The sequence below is a fragment of the Dysidea avara genome, chromosome 10 (genome assembly GCF_963678975.1).
Source record: "Dysidea avara chromosome 10, odDysAvar1.4, whole genome shotgun sequence".
Lineage (NCBI taxonomy): Eukaryota > Metazoa > Porifera > Demospongiae > Dictyoceratida > Dysideidae > Dysidea > Dysidea avara.
The window spans coordinates 13887275-13911770 of record NC_089281.1 but is presented as its reverse complement, the minus strand read 5'-3'; the positions used below and the strand labels follow the sequence as shown (position 1 = coordinate 13911770).

The following is a 24496-nucleotide window of genomic DNA, read 5'->3' as shown; positions in this document are numbered from 1 at the left end:
GGTAAACAAGATTATATGTAGCAACAATGAAATAAAATATTTAATGAAATAATATACATATATATGCCTGAAAAAATTGCCAATGGATGCAAATTATTTAATATGGTTGCTATGTTTTAACCAATCAGAATGCAGTATTTTAATGCGTATTTATATGGATAATTATATCAAAAATCTTTTGTTTATATTTAGCTACAATGCTATACCTCTACTGGCTTAGTGTTTATATTACTATGCATTCCTGTTATATTCATTGAAAATTCGTGAATATCAATATGCTGGCACAATTCTACAGCCTCACAGAAATCAATGTCTTTTGTCCTAAATAAATGCTTTATAATATCAAACTTCAAATTTCAGTTTCTGAGTACGGCAAGGAGTATACTGCTCTTGTTTTATGTTGAAAGGATAATTGGGCACCTTTAAACCCTAACACATTTTTACAAAGTTCATATATATATACAAGTATAGAGAAGCCCCTAGTAGAGTTTTTGGGTAATATCGCTCTATAGCTTTTAATTATTGTACTAATCTTTGACTATCTTCAGGTGTATTTGTAAACACATGTGTGTGGGTATTGTTCTAATTGTAGGGAAGCGTAGGCTCTTGGGCAGACCGTTTATAGGTAAAACAGGCCACTGTATAAATAATTATAATATTATTAATCAATAACTGAAAGAACACAATAATAACTACAATAATATTACAGATATAGCTATATGCATAATTACATTACATCATTAACTCTATTACAGATATGAAGGAGGCACAGCATTATGTAATAATGGCCTAGTTTTTGATTTTCATTATATCAATTAAACAATGGACCACAAATCTAATAGGAAGCAATATATGTGTAGCAATTGCAGCCACAATGTACTGTGTGGAAGAAGAAACAAAAATTAAAATTTACCATATGTTGTCAGTGTGTGCAGTTGCTATGCAACAGCTAGATAATTTGTGACCATATTTGCAAAAATGTACCTTTTTCACACACAAAATTTTACCCATGCATATATTTTGAACTTCAGGGTTTCATAATTTTTTGAACATATACCTTATAATTGCCTGCAATTATCCATGAGTGTACAGTAGCTACTAGTATCTAGCAGCATTTTGATACTAAGAGCAAGTTTATCAGTGTATAAGGAGTCAAGTGTTACACCATTTTGTTTGCTGGTATGTAATATGTGTAGAAAAGGTACCTTTTCACAAATCCTGTCATTTTAACTCAACTATTCTAAAGAACATACAGTATACTAGCTTGTGTATTTTCAAATCAATAGCATTTACACATACTGTATATATGTAGCTAGGTGTTATCATGTTTTTCGTAAAGCTTCCAACCCAGACGATTGACCTTTATTAATTTTGACTATGTAGAATTCCATCAGATCTTACCAGATCAGCAGGACTAAACACAATTCAAGACTGGATTTGCCAACAGTGTGATGAATTCATGATTGTTTTTATCATATATTGTCCTAAATCAAGATGTCAGTTTCATCACTTATATATATAGTCATGCAATATATGTGACCGGGCCTGCAAAAATAGGGCATGTGGGCACAAACTACACCCCATCACACTACAAGTCATATCTCAGTAATGGAACAGAATATTTGCATTCTGTATCTTGCATCATAAAGCCAATTAAATGCATACTAAGAGCTAGAAATTTCACTGTCATAACATAATGGTACAGAAAGTTATGGGTCAAGGAAGTTTGAAAAAGTACACAAAAATCATGTGCCCACATGCCCTGTTTTTGCAGGCCCAGTCACATATCATGCCATCAATATTCTTTTATTTTAAGGAATGCTTTATTTTAAATATATAGGTTTATTATTATTATTGGAGGTAATACTGTGCAGACCTCTACTAGAGTATAGTGCACAGGTCACAACATACATACATGCAAGTATACAAATTAAATAATAGCTAATTTTTGTTTGAACTGATCAATATTATTGGAATCAATCACATTTTGGGGTAGATCTTTCCAGATTTTGATTGCCGAAGGGAAAATGGAGTACATATAAGAATCAATCCGTGTCATTGGTTGCATAAATCTCATATTATGACCTCTGGTACTATGAGTGGATATGGGTGTCAGAAATGGATTTGCTGCCGGGATATCAACAAGGTGGTTAATTTGCATCATGCAGTAAAGCAAATTATATCTTAATCGCAGTAAAGCTAAATACATCTCAGCTCTAGAGACTAGAATAGCTAAATATGATTGCTCTATTATAGAGTATCTCGATCTTCACTGAACAGAAACCGCTAAGCGAGACTAGCGTCTCCCCCCTCCCTCTTCCCTAAAATAAATGAAAGCAGAGTGCCATCCGGGGTAGTCAATAGGTATGGCAGTGCAAAAACCTTCTGCTTGATATTATACGCATAGCTACCAGGTTAGCTACTGTATACTCAGATGGTATGATTTTCCGTACCATACGCGTATGGTTGTACCGTACGCGTATACGCATATGGTATGTACCATACGCGTATGGTACAAAATACGCATATGGTATAGAACATTAGCAATACAACTAATTGTGCTTGTTTGTTTTTACTACAGAACAACGACTGTTCTTGGGTGTGTGGTCTACAACAGAGCGATGTTTTATAAAAACGCGCCGCCAAAAACCAGACTAACAGATTACTGAATCCTTATAATTTCAACACAAGTGGCTAAACAACTAAAATATCTAGGTCCTGTGGAAGCGATTTTTTAAGTTACTGGTAGTATAGACGTTTTATTGAACTTTTAATAGTTTTTTCAGGTGAAACAAGCTCTTTGAAGGCTTGTATCCGAGTCACTGGGAAGAAACACGCCAAAAACGCTTCCACAGGACCTAACAAATTTAATATACAGTATCACTATGCCCTAGAAATGCCAATACAACCTACAGCTTTTGCTGTATTTGGCGGCGGAAAAACATGGTAGTGACAGCTGGAACTGAGCGATGTACGGGCTGGCTTACTTGTGTTACTACAACAATTGTAGTGTTCCACCTGCCTCAAACTACACTGTAGCTACATAAAAACATTAAATATGAAGGGCTTCACCTTCATTTGAAACTTTTCACGCTGCTAGACTGGTTTTATGGTCTTCTCAAAAAGAATCGATAGGCATTCAAAATTTTGAATGATTGCCCGTGACTATACCGTAACCTTAAATTTAATTTTTGTAAGTTTGTTGCGCACCGCCAGGGAAAAGGCATAAAGCTCCTTACTGAGGAATGGCTTTCAGGGATGAATTTCAAGGCCTCGTTCTGAAGGAAGTAACACCGCTTGATCATGATCAGGAGCTGGGACGCGGTGCTTACGGGAGAGTTTATGCAGTCAAATATTGCGGGACAATCTGTGCTGCCAAAGAAATCCACTCCATTTTGGTCGAAGGAACTGGGCGTGTGCAAATGCAGCAAACAGCCGAGTTGTTTATGAGGGAATGTCGTCAATGCAGTACATTACGTCATCCCAACGTCATACAGTTCCTAGGTGTTTATTATCCGTCTGCTGGGGCGGGCGGTGTTCAGAGAAGGATGCGGCTACCAGTAATGGTTATGGAGATGATGGCGGATAACTTGACCTCACTAGTGGACAAACACGAGAAGATTCCTATCCATGTAAAATTTTCAATTGTCCATGATGTCTCCCTTGGTCTGTGCTACCTTCATAATCATGATCCTCCCATTGTCCATCGAGACCTCTCCCCTAACAACATTTTATTGACAGCACATCATGTGGCAAAGATTAGTGATCTTGGAGTAGCCAAGGTGATAAAGGGTGATAGTAGAAAGACAATGACTAAAGCTCCAGGAACAGTTGATTTTATGTCTCCCGAGAGTCTCTCCAATACCCCAATGTATGGACCTCCAATGGACATGTTTTCATTTGCTGGAATAGTTCTTCACACGTTTAACCAACAATGGCCTCGTCCATCTGATCAAGTGCGGTTTGACCCCAATACGAGAAAAATGGTGGCCTTGTCTGAAGTTGAGCGTCGTCAGCACTACCTGAATAAAATGGAAGGAGACGCTGAAGTATTGAGGCCACTGGTAGAGGAGTGTCTTGATAATGATCCTAATATGAGGCCAACAATAACAGCTGTCTGTGAGAGGATACAAGTGAGTAAGGATGGCCACACAAAGGAGTCCCCACAAGATGTTATCACTCTTTACCAACAAGTAGAGCAGTTGAGGAGTAAATTACATGATATGGATACAGAAATCAAACTTTTGAAACAGCACTTGGTGAGGGCTTTTGTAGTTTGCTTCTGATAATTGTATGTATTGTTATCACAGCCCTCCACAGAGGGTGTCCTAAAGCAACAAGTTGCCAGCCAGCATAATGGTGTAGCTGCAGGAGGACGATCAACTGTAAAAGGAAAGTTGAAAACTGTGAGTAAATAAGAAGTATTATAAAATTCAGCACAAGAGAAAAAAAATAGTCTGCACTGATGTATCAAGCTATATGCAAGGTTCACAGTGTCATGTGGTCAAGGTATATGTAGGTACATGACAGATAAAAGTAAGAGAAGGTTGGTCATGCTTCATCATCTCATGGTATTCAACTTCTAATGCACAAAAATCAGAGCCCACTTTCCAGCCATCTAGCCAGTAGCTTTCCTAGCTAAGAAACAATATACATACTTCAATCAAAGGACTTCATAATATTTTCACTACCAATCCTATACTGATACATTTTAGGTGGGATTGGCTGATACCGATATCTGATACCGATTCTTCATTTCCACCAGCTCACTAAACAGATTTGCTGATCTCATCGACTGCAGATAGCAGTCATTCATGTATGGCTTCAATGAATCTTATTCTGTGGCTTATTATTTTTAATGCTAGCAGCTAGCTTCTTTAAAGAATTCATGGCTTATATCGGTTGTCACTCAACTCCGTTCAATGCACTACATATGCCGCCATCTTGTAAAGCAATTAAATGATGGCATACAAAGTATTGGTTGGCATCAGGCGTTTTTAGCTTTACTGATGCAAGTCCGATACCACAAAAATAGGGCAGATATCAATACTAGTATTGGTATCGGTGCATCACTACATGATGATGTCAATTTCAAGCACCATGTTGATTGCATAATCACAGGGTTATGATGTATGATTTATGTAATTCATAATTATTTTAATTTGATCTTGAAAATTATGTAACTGAATTTTGGAAATAATCCAAAGCATGTAGATTTCAGACGAGTGCTCACTATCCTTGGTAAGTTATAATGGCTTGAATTTCTTTATAATTGTTTTATCTCGAAGCTTCTAATGTACAATTGCTTGTAGAGTTTCCTGCCAAACAAGATGAAAATTCTGCAGCTGGATGAATGAAGTAGTATCACGATAGAACTGTTAACCCAAAGGTCCGTTCCTGCCTGTGACAATTTTTTGTTCTCAGTGCCACCTTTTCATCACACACTTTTTCATATGTCAGCTATTGATGATGCTTACTTACTAATCTGTGCACATGTTGACAGTGGTGATTCTAGACCTGGCCTACAGAGGGCCAAGTAGTGACTATTGTTGTATGGCTGTAATATAAAGTAGAATGTCTGGGGGTGCAGCCCCCAGACACTGCAGGATTTTTGCTATTTACAGCCTAAAATTTATACTAAAAAAGCATGAAAAATAACAATTCCAATTTATAGTGCAACTGATCTTTTAAAAGTTACTTTTCAGCAGGGAGTCCATGACCCCCCTTAGAATCACCTATGTGTGTTGCAATGATTCACACGTGAAATAAAACTCTGATTTGGCTACGTCACAAAGTTTATTGCAAGCTTCTACATGCTTCCTTCGTCCACTACAGTATGTTGAAGTTCATGATGTATAGAAAACTTCAGCTGCATTCCGTAGCAAACCACAGGATAAACAGCTCAGCTGGTATATCACCTCCCTGAAGTTGTTGCAGTTATGAATGTGAAATGGTCCTACACAAAGGGCAGGTACCAATGCTAATCACTTATGAATTCACACATTTTAATTTTAGCCCTGGGTGTCGCTACACTTTACACTATAAGTTGATTATCTCTAGTCTCCTTCTGCCACTTTACTGGATCTGCTTTCTGCTCTCATGGTTTTGGAACGAATTGCAAATTCAGTAGTGATGATCTGTATGGACTCAGCCTGACTACAGCAATTAGCTGGATGCTTCTAGGACTGTCACAAGTCCTCTGAGTGGATAGAGAGTCTCCACTGAACTCAAACCAGCCTGGCAGCTTCACTTATCTTTTCCTTCTATTCTTTGCTCCTATAAGTTGTCTACCCACCAATCATTCCTATTCTATTGAAATTGAAAAATGAAATAGGGTTCCAAGTAATAAAAAGTACAGTGGAACCTCAGTTATCTGAACCCCTTGGGACCAAGGGTGGTCCATAAGTCTGAACTTCTGAAACTGTGTATAAATTAGCATAAAGAATTTTTTTTAATGTCAGTATTTTCAACTACTCGAATAGAACAGTCACTACTCTAATAGAGCAGTCATTTCCACAGTTTGATTAACCAAGAATCCAGATAAGTGCGGTCCAGATAACTGACATTTAATCATCACTTTCATTCTTCTTCTTTTAAGGATTCAGCAGTTGGCCTAATGTGTGTTGAGAGTTGCTGAATTATTGTCTATAGTGGAACCTCACCTAAATCCCCTTAGACAAGTTATTGCTGAGTGGAGTAAAGAAAAAGTTAACTTGCACCTCAACCAGTGAAGTGTTCTACTGTAAGACTCCCTAGAATGCTCAAACAACAAAGTAGCAATACGTTTGTAAACTACAGTAGCCATCCTCCAGTGCATGAAAAAGCCAAAGGAGTAACAGTTCCGTGTTCCACCTTCTGTACCCTCTCTTCGTGCATCTTCTTCTTCTCCAACTCTGTTTGCCTGTAACACTGTAGTAGAGATATTGAGTATTATGAGGGAGCTAGAGTTCCCCATGGAATAACATGAAATTCAATAGTCTGAATCCAATGATAAAAGTTCCTTCTCTCTTTTATAATTCTGTTAATACATGAATGCTCTATTAGAGTACATTTGACTGCTCTGTCAGAGTATTACATTGTTACTCACTACTATTGTGTTGTCAAACTAAATGATTTTTGCTGTTAACTTAGAAACGATTTCCTGTAACCCTTGGGCCACAAATACATCATCAGATTGTCTAAAAGACACGCAATTAAGTAAGGTACCAACTATTTATTAGTTTCTCATATCCTTGCCATATTTTGCCATTGGTGGCTACTGTTAAAGGAGTTAGGTACTAAGGAAGTTGTATTTTGAGTCATGTGAGCTATCCAAAATTGCTCAACTGTAAAAAGGTGCAGTCTCCAGGTTTAAAAGGTGATAATGATAACCAATAATAGCTACAATAATGTTAAATTTTAATAGTATTTTAATTTAATGAAGTAGGGATCTATGCAGCAAAAAGTAGTGAAACAAGAGATGAATGATGGTATTACAGCATAGCTCAGTGGGAAAGTCCCTACTTTGGCATTGAGCAAAATAATTGTTATAGCCAATGTGCCAAAGTAGGGACTTTCCCACTCTCAGGAAAATGTCAATACAGAAGGAAACCACTGAGGATAAAAAGAAAGGCAAAGTACAGGAGGTGGTAGACGAATCATATGCCACATGTGAATTTGTTTTCAGTTGTGGCATGAAATGATGGCCATACGCTGATTCATCTAGCTTCTAGCCTTATGAACCCTGCAGGTAGGTATACCAAAATTGGCTTTTGGATTGTTTGATTCAATATTCGGCTTCTGTGTTTTCAATGCTGGATTTGATGCTTATAGACCATAAAGTTAAGACTCTTCTATGAAGGTGCTTATTGTCACTTATAATACATGATGGTTTTTAATGTGCAGGTATCATTCATTTTAGGAGGGAGTACCTACTAAACAGTACTATATCGTACTGATATTAGACCAGCATTTAAACAAGCCCAGCGTCTAGTAAGGCCTAGATGTTTATTTCTTAGAGCACACAAGGCACAAGGTAGTTGTGAATGAAGTGGTGCTGAGAGTGCTTGTATAATTGACTTTCAGTTTGCAATCTGCACTTGCAACAGTGAAACAAGTGGGGCAGTATATAGACTCTAGTATAGCATGTGACTCTGGCATTTATTAAAATTATAGCTTATCTAGGCCTGGGGCAAATACAACCAAGTACAATTACCAATGGGACAACCTACCAATAAGGCAGTGCATGACCAGTACAGTGTGTGCGTGTTGGCACATAAATGCAATTATAATACATATATAGCAGGCCTTAAGAATTCATACTGACCAACGAATGCTTAATTAAGTCTAGGATATTAATTTATGTATCTGTACACAATTTGTGCCCTCCTCATGTGATTCCAGTTGAGGATGGATCATGGTGATGGATTAAGACATGGCTGGAGTTGCCAAAGGCAGACCACAGTGATATCTGGGACAAAAGAAGCCGAGTATTTCCACTATGTGTCACACACAACCATTATCTGACTCATCCGTTGAGTTACATTTTTAAGTATGAGATGGGCTGATATGTCAAAAAATGGTCAGATGGTGTCTTGGATACACTGCAAGATGAAATAAAACGTATAGCAGATCGCTGTGAAAGGTGGCAGTACCTTCAAAGGAATACTCATGGATATGGCACATCGGTAGTGTGCAGACACTGAATGGCAGTTACAGTAGTGATTGGCACTTCACAGCAATAGGAGATAATATTTACTGGGTAGTTAAATACAAACACAGTACAAACAAACAATGCAAACAGTATTACAACATGAAAACATAGTCAAGTCTACCTCTGTTAATAATCCACCTGAACGCATGTACTGACAGCTGGCATGGCGACTTGGGACGGCTTACAGTGGCAACTGGCACTTGTCTGAACGAAGAACTGGGCACAAACGATTAGTAGACAAGTTAGTAGTAGACCTGTGGATGGTCGCTCCTGGTCGCTAATTTTCTCCCATGGGTGTGGTGCTGGGCATTATATAATTTAATTATTTATTTCATTCATTATTATTATTTATGATGTAATTTTAACCTCATTTCGTATTATTCTTAGTACTTGGTTGTATAATAAGCACTGGCTTTAATATGGATAAATATGGTATACAAGAGCATATAAACTTTTATATAGCTCAATTATATACTTCATTAATATTTACCCAGGATTCACCTCCTTTAATGCCAACACTTACCAGTGGCAGGTACCAAATGAAATGGGTCCAGTTGGCTAATCTTCCTGCTCCAATGTATGAGCCATATGTTGCAGTACAAGACAAGAAGGTTTATGTTTCTGGTGGAGCTGGTCCAATTGATGACACAAAGCATCAAGTATATGTTTATGACATTAACACTGATCTGTGGGGGAAGTTGCCTCCCTCCGGTCACTATCGTGGTATTCCTCATATCATCGGCGGCAAATTAGCTATTATTGGTGGATACTTGTCTACTAGTAAGATGATAACCAATAAAGTTTCTACATTTGATGAAACTAGTTTAACTTGGACATCTTATTATCCTCACCTTCTCTCAAGGAGGAGCAAACCAGGGGTGGTTAGTCATCTAGAGCATGTTATTGTTGCTGGAGGAACAGTAAATGACACAACTCATAATGACATCGAAATCCTTGACTGGGTAGAAAACTCCCATTGGAAGAAAATAAATATTCATCTTCCTGATCCAATGTGGGCCTTCACACCCATTATCTCAGATGATCACTTTTTGATAGTGGGATATGCTGGTGCTGATTCGAGGCGATACAATAGAGCATGCAAGCTACCAGTTACCTGTATCACAAAATCGTGCCATCGATATCAATCTAATAGCAAACCTGCCATGTGGATTGCAGTGACTGCTAGTACTCACTGGGGTACAACCCTGGTCCCCAGTTCATCACCACCAGTAGTAATCGGTGGATACAACAAAAGTGGTACACCAACAACAGATGTTAAGATGTATGATACTTCTAGCAAGTCATGGAAGATCATTGCATCATTGTCATCACCTAGATCATACACAGCTGTAGCAACAATCAACAATAATGCAGTTATTATTATTGGAGGTTGCACCACAACAGGAAGTATGACAATATGTAAATCATCTAGTCAAACTACAGTTGAACTTGGACAACCTGAACCAATATAAAGAATGGTAAAGTGTGTAGAGTGGCTGCATGTATTATTGCATGTACCTGAAATGTTTCCATGACTTCTATTCTCTTAATATAAGTATATATATAGCAGTGAAATGGTTTTTTGTCTACTTAAAGTTTAAACCCTTAAACAAATGCTTCAGGCATCTGAACTAAGTGCTTGATCCATGTGTGGCCATGCATGCACTATATAGTAAGAAACTCTTAAAGTGAATACTAGTTATTTGATTACACATGCAGATTTTCATGCACTCATTGCTATGGATTGTGATATGATTTCACTTCTATAGTTTTAGGGCTGAAACAATTACTCAGATACTTGTTAAGAATTTTAAGCCTTAGTACTTGAGTATCCATTGTTTTCCCAGCACACATGATGCATTTGTCATCATGATATGTACTATAATGTACTTGATTTGCTGTTAGGGACATTCAGATTGGTGCTTAAATACAGTGTGTGTATTGTCACTGTTACTTGAATAATTTTAAAATGGTGCATAGCAACAACTAGAAGTAGCTAGTATTTGTGATTAATTACTTGATTGTAACTCTAGCACAAGTGATGAAGGTTTGCGGTAAGACATCTGCCTTGTCCTACCGATGTTATATTTAGTATGTTTGAAAAGTTGCAGAAGGACAAAATCTATGATGGGTTAATTAAATTTATTTGCTGTTGCCTAGCAACCTGGTAAATTTTTCTACACATATAGCTACTGCTTCCCTATACCACACAGAATAAGAGGTATTGGATTCACATGATCCATTGTTGAGTTTATAAAATTAAAACTCTAAAATCAGGCCATAAGTTTGAAATACTATACATCTCTTCCATACCCACATCTATATAGCAGTGACTATGGTGGAAATAAGACAAGCTGAACTGACTCAGTAAAGTGTGATAGCATAATGGCATTACATCAATTCTTGCCGGGTGATTGCCACGAGTGAATTATATATGTGTAAAACAGCAATTGAAAATGTACATTTGCTGTTATATAGCCATACCATGTGATGGATAATGCACATAAATATTCTTCATGTATTACAGTGATATTATACTTCCATTAAAGTGTAATGGGTACTGTGTAGGATAATGTTCTAAATAGAGCACATGTAGCATTACATGATGTACATATGTTTGTTGTTCAATGATGTTGCATACATAATGCTGTGAGCTACTACATGTAGAACCGTAGATAGTATTGACTTTCAAAGACTATATAACTAATTTACTATTCTAACCTCCTGAGAGGTTCCCTGGTGCCAGCAAGAGGCACCCAGAAAGGTAATCATAATGAGGTGGTCTTATTAACGCATGAGGTCACGAAGTACATAATTAGCTATACTGCATCCCATAATATTTCCTATAGCAATTAAGCAATCCCTTAACACCCCATAATTACACTTTTGTGTTACCTTTTAGGATTGTTACATAATTTTAATACATAATAACGTGCTGAAAATTACACTTTAATATTGAAGTATGAAGCTCATACTGACGGTATGCTTCCTGTGGTCAATTATAGTATGTTCACGTTGAGCTGAATCCTCAAAAACATTTAATAACTCATGGATGCAATTACACATGATCTTGAAATTTGGCTCATTTGTAGTACTGCTTGACCCGCTAAAAACATTTCAAATCTTTTTGTTCAAATGTTTGACATAATATTTACAGCCAATCAAAATTTTCACAATACATTTCCTATGGGGGAAGCCATATAAGTACAGTGTCCATTACAGCCCTTTCCCGAACTTGTAACAGAGTCAAACCATACATGTCTGTTGTTGACACCTTTGCTGTTACCAATAATCATCTGGTTGGCTGAAGTGTTAACTGTTGAGAAAAAATCCACTTTTAATTTTTAGCTGATTTTCAGGATTCAGCTCAACGTGAACATACTATAGTATATGATGCATACACACATAGTAAGTGACCACATGCAGGAGGCATACCATCAGTATGAAGTTCATACTGAATATATTAATTACACACATGCAGAGACAGAGCAGTATATATATTATTATAAGACTGCATGAAATGAATAGTACGAATATTTGTTATTCGTTTGTTAAGAAATATTTGTATTTGTTTAAAAAGTTTGTTACTCATTAAATATCATTAATCAGACAGTTATGCACATTTAATCTTGAAAAGCTTCTAAAAACTGAAAGCTGTCATCTAAAACTGTAATTCATCATCTTTTAAAGACAAACAAATGCACATAAAGAACTTTTCATAATAGGATGCAGTAGTAAAAAGTGATTTTGTCCCTTTTGAGCACCTAGTTGTACAGAAAATTCTTGAAGAATAATTCTATAATTCGTTCGTTAATTTGAAGAATATTTGCAATTTTGATATCCCTACAGTATATATCCAACAGATCAAGAAGTTATCACTCATGCTAAAATTGCTCTGTATTGTAAATAATATAATATACTAATTACAAATCCAGTCAATACAAAGAATTATCATTACAGATCTCTGCATTTTTGGGTAGGTGATAGCTATAAAATTTTCACGTAATGAAATATATTTTCTTTAGCTACCAAGCCATAATTAACACACATGCAGATATTTTAAACTGTTGTTGACCACATGTTATTTTGTTGTGTAAAAGTAGGGGTAATAAAAGGATAGAACATCCAACCCTATATATGTACACAACTTCATGCACTGAAAAAGTATTGATAAAAGAAGAAGGAAAATGACAACTCTGTATTGTACAGTGGTCTCTCTATTATCTGAACCTGTTGGGCCCTGAGTGCATACGTTTTCAGATAATGAAAAGTTTGGATCAATGAGGCCTGTTGTTTTTATACATGCATGCAGAGCCTCATTCAATTCCTCTAATAAAATGCACACCTTATAGACTAAATATTCCAATAGAACAGTCATTATACAGCGGTCAGCGGACTAAAAACCATCCAGACTCCATTTCAGCAAAACATGCAGGCACCAGTTGCAAGGAATACTGATGATGGTTGCATTAATTCTTTTATCAGACTCTGCAGGGTACTAGGTATACTTATTCTCATACCATATTGAGCTTCCTTCTATATGCTTTTTCACCATGCAATTCCATGATCGTGTAGTATATTTACCTCATGGAATTGCATGGTGAAAACCTGCAAGATAGTAGAGGGTGCTGTGGCCTCTACTATCTATGACCTCTACTGTCTATGGCTGGAACTGATTCTCACAATTCTAGGTTAGGGTTATAGGATTTGGGTTCTGCCATCTTTTGATTTAACTCTATATACAACATGCACATATTCAGTTAGAGCTATGACAATATATTTTAACATACTAAACAGCTTAGTGGTAACGTTAGTGGCAGGTAGAGGTAAACCTCTGTCATCTCTCCTCTTACCTGTCCTCAAACCAGAATTAATATTTGTTTCTTAAAAAATAGATTGAGATAGTTTTAATAGAACACTTGATTTGGACTAATTTGTATTCATCCTTGCCATGTCTATACTTGGCTTTGACTGACGTATATTGTATTTCATCTCATCTTATTTTCCAAAATATTCACAAATATTCTAATAGAACATGAACAGTCATTGCGCATAATTCAGAAGTGTATCATGCAGCCTAATGGGAATTTTTGTAAATACATAGGAACATGACCCGTTACTTTATTAAAGGTCATAAACTATTAATGGAATTCACCCCACTGTGCCTGATTAATTTAACCAGTCTACTCACACACAATTTAGATACATTTGCACACTGAACTACTATGGGTATCCTCAGTTCTCCAAACATATTTGTTCCTATTGTTAGCCAAAAGTGTCCAGATAAATGAAATTGTTATAGGATAACTGAAGCCATTGATTTATATACAGAGCTTCATCAACTACTCTAATAGAACAGTCATTTACTCTAATAGAGTGCACACTTACGACAAATATTCTTATAATTATAGTCACTTTTGGTATTCAGATTGGGGTTTGGATAAGCCAGGATCCATATTACATTTTATCAAATGCCTCTAGAGCTTCTGGTTCCTATATACCTCCTACTCATGCATGCATAATATTATTATTATGTACCAACAAGTCTGGTGCATTCCCTGCAAACCAAACATATTCTTTTGCCGTTGTATTGCTGAGCATGTGCATGGAAATACACACATGCCTTTCAGGGGCATATCCAGAGTTGGGAAAGAGCAACGGGAGAGCATATTTGGATCTATGATGTGAATGCAGGAGGATATAAATTTATTTATATTGCAGGCTCACCACCTACACATGTGTATGTATAGCAATGTTGATGAAGCTACATTTTCATATGCACTGCATGCATGTTACTGTATCTATACAATTTATTATGCCCAAAGTTGGAGCCATCTGGGTTTACTTCTTGCTGCTGCAGTTGCTGCTTTTGATCATTTGACAGGTGAATGGTCAAGCATGCAACAGAATTGTTTTCATTGCTTTGCTGTGTAGCACATTATTCTTCATCAATTCCATAATTATTATCCAGCTACTTGTTCAAGAAATCCAATGCTATATGTGGTTTAAAGCATATACCCCTAATAAATGTGACACTGAATCCATGCATGCTCAGTGCAGACTCCATGATTGTTTTATCTCTATATAGCATTGTTTGTATATGTGGCAAAAAGACATGTATTAATAAGTGAACCTGATTATTAAAATAAGACAATCGATAAAATATTTGAATGCCACAACTATGCATGCCTCTCCGATTCTCGGATAAACAGAGTTTCCCACTATAAAACATGCATTACCACAGTTATATATATAGCTAATACTTCTATGATGGATCATGTGCTGTGCAACTAGCTAACTATAGTTTTCTCTACATAGTCACAGCATATTCAAGATGGTGAATGGCAACTGAACTTCATGTTTGCTGATAATATATATAGTTATCCTGCTGTCACCCACATATTCTGGCATGTGAAACCTCCATCTGATGAGGTTGTGGTGTCAGACATACCACAATATATAGATTAGCTGGAACACGAATTACTTTACTAGTAAACAAAACAGTTTAGCTATTGCCATATAGTAGCTAGCTACCAGCAACAGTTAATATATTGCATATATTAGACTGCATGTTCTCACTGTAACTACAGCTTTAAGATTTGTTTGCTCTATTAGAGTATATTGATCACATTGCACAATATAATAAGTGGGGGCGTGGCACATCTATTCTGACAAGCAAAATGATTAGTGCCTTTATACATTTTTGTGCTACTGATGCCACCTCAATTTATTATAATCCACACACTATAGTAGTACTAGATGTATTTGCAGCAATCCCGCCCCCTTACCACGAGATTGCCTCGTGACTGACCTTCGGATGATGGGAGCTCGGATATAATGCGCAGCAAGGTCACAGCCCAGTCAACAGTTACATATAAAGTTTCCATTTGTCGGAGCTGGCATTTTTTGTGTCACCGCCGATCAAGGTGCCCACAACTTTAGCTTATACAGAGATAAGACAGCGCCATGAGAAGGCGGGGAACAGCTATATGCGCATGTGGATGTTTGTCTACAAGTCTGTTATTCCTAGCACTGGCAGTTAGTACATTTGTACTCGTCCAAGTGGGCATACTACAGGAAACTTTGGATAACTATATCCGAAAGGTACTGCAGCTGTGCAGTGAACTCTTTGTAGATCAGCTTCTGCTTGATGGAACACTTTCTACTGGGATTAAGGATCAATCAACCAAGGAGCTGGCTTGCCATATGAGCCAAGGTTCAAGCAGTCAGTAGAAGAGGTGATCAAACACCTTTGGAAGGCTATGTTAGGTTATAATGGCTGCTGCCATGAAGAGATTATAAAATAGGAGCCAAGATCATAGTTTAAGTGTCTTTTTACAAATCAAGCGATCAAGGTAGCTAAAAATCAACAATCAAAATTCTTGGTCCTGGTTGAAAGTGTTTTAACTGGCAGTGTGAAATTGTTATTGTGTTGTTATGGAGATAAGAGATTTTAGCTATACTTGCTACTGTGCAGGAGGCAACATTGAAGCCAGGCCACGAGTCCTATAAACAATGGGTTCATCCTACTATTCCAATGTACAAAGATTTTTATATTTTCAATCTCACTAATCCATCTGAGTTTGCTCGTGGAGAAAAACCAAGTTTTAAAGAGCTGGGTCCTTATCGCTACAGGTATCATCACACATGTATATAGTTGTTGTATGCCACATTGTATCTAGAGGTGTGCAATTATCTAGATATATTTGATTGTTGAGATATCATAAGACTTATCAAGATAAGGATGATAGGCTTATTAATCTAGATAATAGTGAATTTCCATAAATTACTATATACCTGTTGGTATAGGCACCTCCTGGGGGCTCCAACTCTACTATCACTTAGGAACAGTGTTAAGACTAACATTTTTCACTTTTTATAGTCTTCAAATTGTAATTTGCTCACTTTACTGGTTAAATTATTGGCAGTTTACTAATAAATAATTGTTTCGGTTATCGATATATGTTAGATAATCAAGATAATTTCAAAGGAAATATCGAGATATATCTAAATTAGTCATCGCATACCTCTAATTGCATCATGGAATTATGTCAATACCATAACATTAATGCCACAGCATCCCTACCCTTATGAAGGTTTTATCGTTCATGAGATTCACATTGTAGTTGGGCCACTAATTTCATAAGATTTATAATGTGGACAGATAAAGTGGCATGCTTAGCTACAAGACAGTTACACTCAACTTATATGTAAATATTAAATGGCAAATAAATTGTGGTATAGCAAAAGTATGTGGGTGCTGATGGAAAAATTCAACAGATTATGGAGGAGTGTACATGCACATTTGTCTATGCAGGGAAAATCGGAAAAAGACAATACTGGAGCAAGGTGATGGGACCATTACTTACGTCATGAGCAGAACATTTCACTTCAACTCCACTGGGGAGTATACTGAGAATGACACAATCACAACCATCAACTTTGCTTATGTGGTAAACTAGTGATATATAAATGTAATAACAGATTTCCTACTCTTACTTTTAGGCTGCTATTTATAATGCTAATACAACAAAATTACGGGATGATTTGCAGCTCGTGATAGACACTAGCGTTCACCCTAAACCAGAACTAGTGATCCACACAACAGTGTATAAATTACTATGGGAATACACCGACCCTCTTATTAACGAACTCTACAAACTAAGGAAAACACTTTCTCCTTACATCTACCTACAACTAAACAATTCTTATTCTGATCGTGAGCTTCCAAGTATAGTCCATTCTGGTACAAAAGATTCATTAAAGACAGCGCAATTCATTCAGTGGGCTGGTCTCAAAGAATTACCATTCTGGAGAAACAAAGCAAATTTTATTCATAATTCGACTGAGGGACTTCTGTTTCATCCGTTTATCCACCAGGATGAAGAGTTACAAGTGTTCATCAGTGATGCCAACAGGTGAGATGACACAGGCAGAACCCCAGCTTTGTATTAGTGATGGGCCTATAAAACCAGACATGTGGACTATACCTGTAGTCACTTAACTTTACATGAAAATAACAAGGAGAAAACATCCTGACCACCTGGTAGACTCCTGTAAGCGTTGGAGCTTAAATTGGATGGCTGCAGGTTCGAGGCTACCTAGGTCCAGTCATGGATTTTTTCTCCTTTCTCCAACTTTTTAAACACATCTTAAGTAGCTAAAGTCTTTGAGCAGGCTGTAGGACCAGGTGTCCTACAGACCTTCAGCACTTGTGCTGTAAAGCATTAATAAATAAAATTAAAAAATAAAAAACTTAGTAATGGAATAGAATATATCCATTCTGTAATTTGTTATTACAACCTTAATCTAAGGGTTGCATGGGCATACCACAACAGCACACAAAGTTATGAAATTTGGAGGGAAAAAAAAACAAATTTTATCCACCCATATGTTTGGACTTTGCAGGCCCAGTCAATAAATGTTCAACAAAACATCAGTTACCATGTAGTAATAGATGATGAAAATTCAAATCATTGATACATAGCCATATTCACTCACTGTACAATTTACTGTGTAGCTTTTATTTACACCCAATACACATAACGTAGTTTTGACTTTGTTATTTATAGTACATCAGTTGCATGGTGTTGTCATTGTGCTATAGGACATTTCATTTACATTACCGAAATAAGGTCAAAGTCCGTGGAATTGATGCTTATCGTTTCCGACTGCTAGACAGTGACTTTCGTCCTGACCCTAACTACCTAACGGGCAATAACACACCAATTGGGTTGATATATCTTGGAGTGCTACAGAATCCAGAGGCTCCAGTGTATGGTTCTAAGCCACACTTTCTAGACTGTGATGAGTCACTACACAAGGCAGTAGAAGGAATTAGTCCTCCTAATAGAAATAGAGATGATATCTTGGCAGATATTGAACCAGTAAGTGTCTTAAATGTTATAGAATACATATAATCACACCATCCCAAGATCACTGGCTCTTCACTCAGACTTCATCAGCGTATTCAGTTGCTTATCAATGTCAGCCAAACATCAGGACATTTCAAGTAAGTAGTTCTACTTGAAAATTTCTTTGCTATGGAAGTTTTTACAGGTCATTTCATCACATCACCCCTGTCTATTTCCCATTGTTTTACCTTGATGAAGTGAGTGTAGTAGCTACCATGTGATTGCTCTCCTTCATGTGAACTACTTGTAGTATGCTACACTGGATGAGAAGTTAGCAGCAAAACTAAATGAAATGGTGTTCACTCCTATAAAGACAGTTCATACGGGCGTATGGGTTTTATTTGGCTTGTGCTGTGAGATGAAAATTGTTACACTCTCTACAATCATGTTGCATCTCCCACAGGTTTTATTTCACTAACAACTGGACTGTGTACAATCCGATGGTGTGCTAACCTCTGTAAGTATGGTGACTGGGTTGAAGAGAGAAGGCCATTAATACTACAGAAGACAGATTCATGACAGTTGCCACACACTTTGCATTTTAATTTGTAAATACTTTACACTGTAACTCTCTTGATCACTCTGGCATATGTGTATTCCTTCAACCACATTATGGGCATTCAATTTCTTATTTATAGTGCTACAGTACTCGACTTATGGGGGTGAGTATGTATCTAAGGCCAGGAAAAATTTATCGATTGCCACCCTCATGGTATTTCAAGACTGCTCCAAATTTTTCATTATTTAATCACATGATACATTGAATTATGTGTAGTGCACACACACATTTCACAATACTAGACAAATATATGTATATGAACAGAAGAAGTGGTTATGGGGCTGAAATTTCCATGCACTTTGAATTCTTAGCTCTTTCACTTATCAAGTTCGAAAATCAAAATACTCTAATGCAACAGTCAATTATTCTAATAAAACCGTTAAGCAAAGCTGACTGCCAAATCAGATTGCACGTGTTGTAAGGAAGTGTTCTTTTTCAATTTAGTCCACATTGTTCAACTTATTTCATGTATCTTGATCACAGCTTATCTGAGAGACTCTCTAAATCTGTGAAATATCACATGCAGCAAGTATAACAGCCGGCGATACTGTAACTGGCAGTGGCATAACTAACTTATGAAAAATAATTTTTGCATGCCGTGGATCATATAGATATTATCAAGTACGTAGTATATAAGCAACAGTCCCATCTTGCAAACGGTCGTAGATACTTTTTTTCCAGACTCACCCACATAGCTGTCCTGACAATGCGCGGAAGACTTGTATGAAGTTAGATTTCTTCAAAAGATGCACACCACGCGACCACGCCTCCTAACCTCCATAATGGGAAGCCTTCAAAGCGCCAGTCATGTGATACACACTATCTAGAATCTTTTCACGATTAATACGGATAAATATGAAGAAGAGAGGAACGTGTATATGTACCGGTGGATGCTTCACAACAAGTCTAGTATTCTTGGCACTAGCAATCACCATATTCGTGCTAATTCAGGTGGGATTCTTCAAGGAAACACTGGACAATTATATACGAGAGGTGAGTATTAAAACTTTTGGCACAATAAGAGTTTATTACTGCTTGGATACTACAGCAAACGACCTTGGAGCCTGGTCACGAGACCTACAAACAATGGGTTAATCCTACCATTCCTATGTACAAAGATTTTTTTATTTTCAATCTCACTAATCCAAAGGAATTTGCTGATGGGGCTAAGCCAAAGTTTGATGAATTAGGTCCTTATCGATACAGGTAATTTTGTGTGTGTGTGTGTGTGTGTGTGTGTGTGTGTGTGTGTGTGTGTGTGTGTGTGTGTGTGTGTGTGTGTGTGTGTGTGTGTGTGTGTGTGTGTGTGTGTGTGTGTGTGTGTGTGTGTGTGTGTGTGTGTGTGTGTGTGTGTGTGTGTGTGTGTGTGTGTGTGTGTGTGTGTGTACATTTGTTATCAATGGTGTAAACTGGAGAAACAATTGCCAACTGTCCATGTCTTGCATTAGGTCCAGGTGGGACTTTGGATGCCCATGTGAGACATGGCAAAGCCTTCTGTGGGTTACTAGTCCTGTTACAGGGGATTTTCCTGCACTGACTCAACACCTGAGTAGTGAACAGGTGTCCCAGTGCTGGTTCACTGAGTAGGTGTGACCATGCTAGCACGACAGCTTGTGCGTGCGTGCGTGCGTGTGTGGTGCAACATAACCTAGGTACCCATCAAATTCTACATGTTTTACATAGACACAATTTATACAGCTGTATTAGTGCTTTCCTCTGTTGGATAGGGAAGTTGTCACACGAAACATTTCATCTTGTTATTAGAACAGGTAAGGGGCTTTATATTATGCAAACGTTAACATGGGTACCCAACTTTAAGTAGGTGGTTTACAGTGTTCAGTAGTGGGACATAGGATTAGATTGTTGTTGCGACTGGTACCTGCTGTGTATGTCCAGTCATCAAAATTAACTGAACAACACGAGCCATAGCTCTGGAAATCATAATGAACGTACTATAGTGTGACTTACTTAATAATTTTAAAATACCCTGAACAGACAGAGCAATGATTTTTATCCGCCATTTTAAAAATCCTACTTCATATCACTGGCAGTTGTCATGTGAACTAAATTGTGTCACTTTCTCAATAACAGTGTTATAAGGGGGTGGATGTAAATAATGCATGGTTCTTTATGTTACTGTATGTGTATGCATATTGCTGTGTACTGTGTATCATTTGATAAGTAATTAACAAATCACTAACAGAGTTCCAACAGCCAGTATGAATACCACCAATAATACCCTTCTAGTAGAATTTTCAGTGTTTTCACAGTCAAGAGTCACGGTGCATTTATTCTATACAGTTACAATATGTGTAACTTTCCCTTGCTTTGAGTTTTAGTTTAACTATCATTGTCACATTCCCTGCAGAAATACTATACACCAGGGCAAGAGGAGCAAGTGCTGTAGAACATATGAGCAATAATCCTTATAAAGACAGCTGCAAGCTCTCTAAGGGGCCTTAACTAGCGAGACTCAATAACCACAGAATGTGCTAAAACCAAATACAGTGGATCCTCACTAATCCGAACAGCTCTGTTCTCAAGTTGACAAAAGTCTGTTCAGATTAGTGAATTTGTTTGGATTAGTGAACCCATTGATTATATACAGAACCTAATTCAATTACTCTAATAGAACATACATTTGTTTGCAAATACTCTAATAAAACAGTCATTTGTACTGTTCGGATTATTGAGCGTTCGGATTACTGGAGTTCGGATTAGTGAGGATCCACTGTAGTGATGTCCCTTTTGAAGATGGGTATTCTTAGAAATCAAGCCGATTATCAATCCAGCAATCAACTTCCCAGTTGACAATATCCTTCAAGATATCAACAATATCCTTCAAGATATCCCCCGAGTGAACTTTAGGGATGTCGTGCAATTTGAGATGCAAGCTATCCATCTTCAAACAATCTTATTTTAAACTCTTTTCTGATACACGCATTTGCATTACACAAGTTCAACTGAGTATGTTTGCTCATTATGGGTCACTGTGATCAGTGACATTAAAAAAACTATACACCTGGTGATACTTCTAACATGTACAGATACACATTCCTGGAAAGTGTACATTGTCTACACTGAGCATGAAGTAGGCACTATACTGCATAGAGCCTCTACGTATTGTGTGTTCTTGCAATGAACTAGTTGTTATCATTACTTGCTTAGGGAGATACGACAAAAGACAATTTTGAATGAAGCTAACGGCACCATCACTTATCTCATGAACCGATCCTTCCATTTTGAGCACTCGTCGGAGAACAATTATACTGAGAATGACATCATTACAACCATCAACTTTGCTTTTGTGGTACGTAAGTTACAAAATACTAGGGCTGAAGCAAATCACATTGGTTAGTAGAATTAGTACTCAACTTCTTGTTAAGATCATGCATCTGTTATTCACCAGCTTATGCATGTGTCTTCAATCATGAAAGCTTTGAAGTTTGAATTCTGGTATTGTTTGCTTTGCTTGTTAGAAACAATTCACTTAAGTACTGTTTTATAAAATTGTACACTGCTATTATTTTTGGGCGGGAAACATTTCACACTTGTTGCTAGTGTTTGTGAGTACTTTGATTGTTATTAACACTAGAGAGCACTTAAACACAAAACAATAATTGTTTCAGCTCTGCAATATACATATGACATGTTAGTTATAATTTCTTGTCCATCATCCACAGACTGCAGTTTACAATGCTCAATCCTTTCTCAAGAAGACTGCTCTACAAGCACTTATTGAAACTGTACGACCCAAGCCAGAACTGTTAATAAAGACAAGTGTGCATGAATTATTATGGGACTACACCGACCCTCTGCTTAAGCGCCTTCACTGGGCCAGACAAATTGATACTCCACATATTTACTTACAGTTAAATAATTCATATTCTGATCGTGCACTTCCGAGTATGGTTCATTCAGGCACTGTGGACTCAAAGGAAACTGCTCAGTTTATTGAGTGGGCTGGTCTGAAACAATTACCATATTGGAAAAATGAGGCTAACTTTATAAACGCATCAACTTCAGGGATTATTTGGCACTCACTTATGGAAAAGGATGAAAAATTAGAAGCTTTCATCAGTGATGTGAACAGGTCAGTTATTTGCACTTAACGAATACTTCACTATTTTGTTGTACACCTTTTTTTGTAGAACTTTCCACATACACTATCAAGAAGAGGTGTCAGTTGAAGGAATTGATGCTTATCGCTTCCGAGTGGAGGACAGTGATTTCCGTCCTGACTCAAACTACCACACAGACAACAGTACTCCAGTAGGGCTGATATTTCTTGGAGTACTACAGAAACCAGTAGCTCCTGTGTTTGGCTCCAAGCCACACTTTTTGGATTGCGATCCATCCCTGTACAATGCAGTTGAAGGAGTTAGTCCTCCAGACAGAAACAGGCACGACGTTGTCGTAGACATTGAACCAGTAAGCTGCTAGTATTATCTTGTTTCCATTGCTCAGCTTGTTTCTAGATAACTGGAGCATCGATTAATGTCCACCTACGGTTACAGATTAATGTGAACGTCACTAAGACATCATTCCCATTCTTCCCGTGAGTTAGTTTAGCCAAATGCATTACCTACTATTGTCGTAACCACAGCTCATTCCGTCATGTCACTCCTGTTATCTTCCCCATGTTTTATCTGGATGAGGTGAGAGCATGTCAAAGTGTTGTACCTGTATGAATCGACAGTTAATCACTTTTTAGCATGCAACCATTGATGATGGACTCAAGTCAAAGCTCAATGAAATGGTGTTTGTACCCTTAACAGCTGTAAATTCTTCCATCTGGGTTGTATTTGGCTTGTGCTGTAAGTCTCCACACTACACATGGCTGGTTGTTGACATTTCTCAATAGGTTTTATTTCATTATTGACTGGACTGTGTACTCTGAGATGGTGTATCAAGTTATATCGACTTCGTGATCGACAACATCCAGAAAGAATTCGCTTACTGGATAAAACTGATTCATAATTGTGTGTAAAATGTAATATCCAGCTAGGTGCTTTTTAATTCAAATTGCATGGATACTGTAATGTGTGAACATCCTGCCTGTACTAAGTTGTATATATAGTGTCTTGTGACAAATGGTGCCTGCTGCAATGAAGTGGATCAATAAGATGGGGATCAGTCATGATCAAGAAGACAGCCCTCGTGTGATCTGTGACAATGAATTTCAACTATATAAATCCTGTCATGGAATTTGTAGGCAAGGCCCGTGTCCTGGTACTGCTGCAGATATATCACATACTGTTTTATTTAGCATGCAACTGAGATAAGGATGTCATTAATGTGTTAAGAATTCTAGTAATTAAAATACTCTAA

The 24496-nt window shown here is 37.3% G+C and overlaps 3 protein-coding genes and 1 long non-coding RNA gene across 5 annotated transcripts; 3 read left to right on the top strand and 1 right to left on the bottom strand.

Moving 5' to 3' along the window:
• Window positions 1-2858: 2858 nt before the first annotated feature.
• On the top strand, window positions 2859-10285 carry LOC136268481 (uncharacterized). The gene is made up of 3 exons (XM_066063837.1): window positions 2859-4259; window positions 4311-4406; window positions 9187-10285. Exons 1-3 carry the CDS (start codon window positions 3246-3248, stop codon window positions 10162-10164), a joined length of 2088 nt encoding a protein of 695 aa, XP_065919909.1. The 5' UTR covers window positions 2859-3245; the 3' UTR covers window positions 10165-10285.
• Window positions 10286-15470: 5185 nt separating this feature from the next.
• LOC136269380 (lysosome membrane protein 2-like) lies at window positions 15471-19219 on the top strand. 2 transcript variants are annotated; one of them, XM_066064932.1, is made up of 9 exons: window positions 15471-15796; window positions 16170-16327; window positions 17010-17145; window positions 17198-17610; window positions 18300-18579; window positions 18628-18704; window positions 18752-18803; window positions 18857-18959; window positions 19010-19219. In XM_066064932.1, exons 1-9 carry the CDS (start codon window positions 15659-15661, stop codon window positions 19123-19125), a joined length of 1473 nt encoding a protein of 490 aa, XP_065921004.1. In that variant the 5' UTR covers window positions 15471-15658; the 3' UTR covers window positions 19126-19219. The 2 variants fall into 2 exon arrangements, with proteins under 2 accessions (XP_065921004.1, XP_065921005.1); XM_066064933.1 differs by lacking the exon at window positions 16170-16327 and having other exon boundaries at window positions 15793-15796.
• On the bottom strand, window positions 18143-19945 carry LOC136269392 (uncharacterized). The gene is made up of 3 exons (XR_010707305.1): window positions 19853-19945; window positions 18795-18865; window positions 18143-18733 (listed from the first exon to the last, which is right to left on the bottom strand). It is a non-coding gene; the product is annotated as an uncharacterized lncRNA (long non-coding RNA).
• Window positions 19915-24259, top strand: LOC136269379 (lysosome membrane protein 2-like). Its single transcript, XM_066064930.1, has 9 exons — window positions 19915-20158; window positions 20214-20371; window positions 22334-22475; window positions 22849-23258; window positions 23317-23596; window positions 23644-23723; window positions 23772-23823; window positions 23880-23982; window positions 24030-24259. Exons 1-9 carry the CDS (start codon window positions 20021-20023, stop codon window positions 24143-24145), a joined length of 1479 nt encoding a protein of 492 aa, XP_065921002.1. The 5' UTR covers window positions 19915-20020; the 3' UTR covers window positions 24146-24259.
• The last annotated feature ends 237 nt before the right edge of the window (window positions 24260-24496 follow it).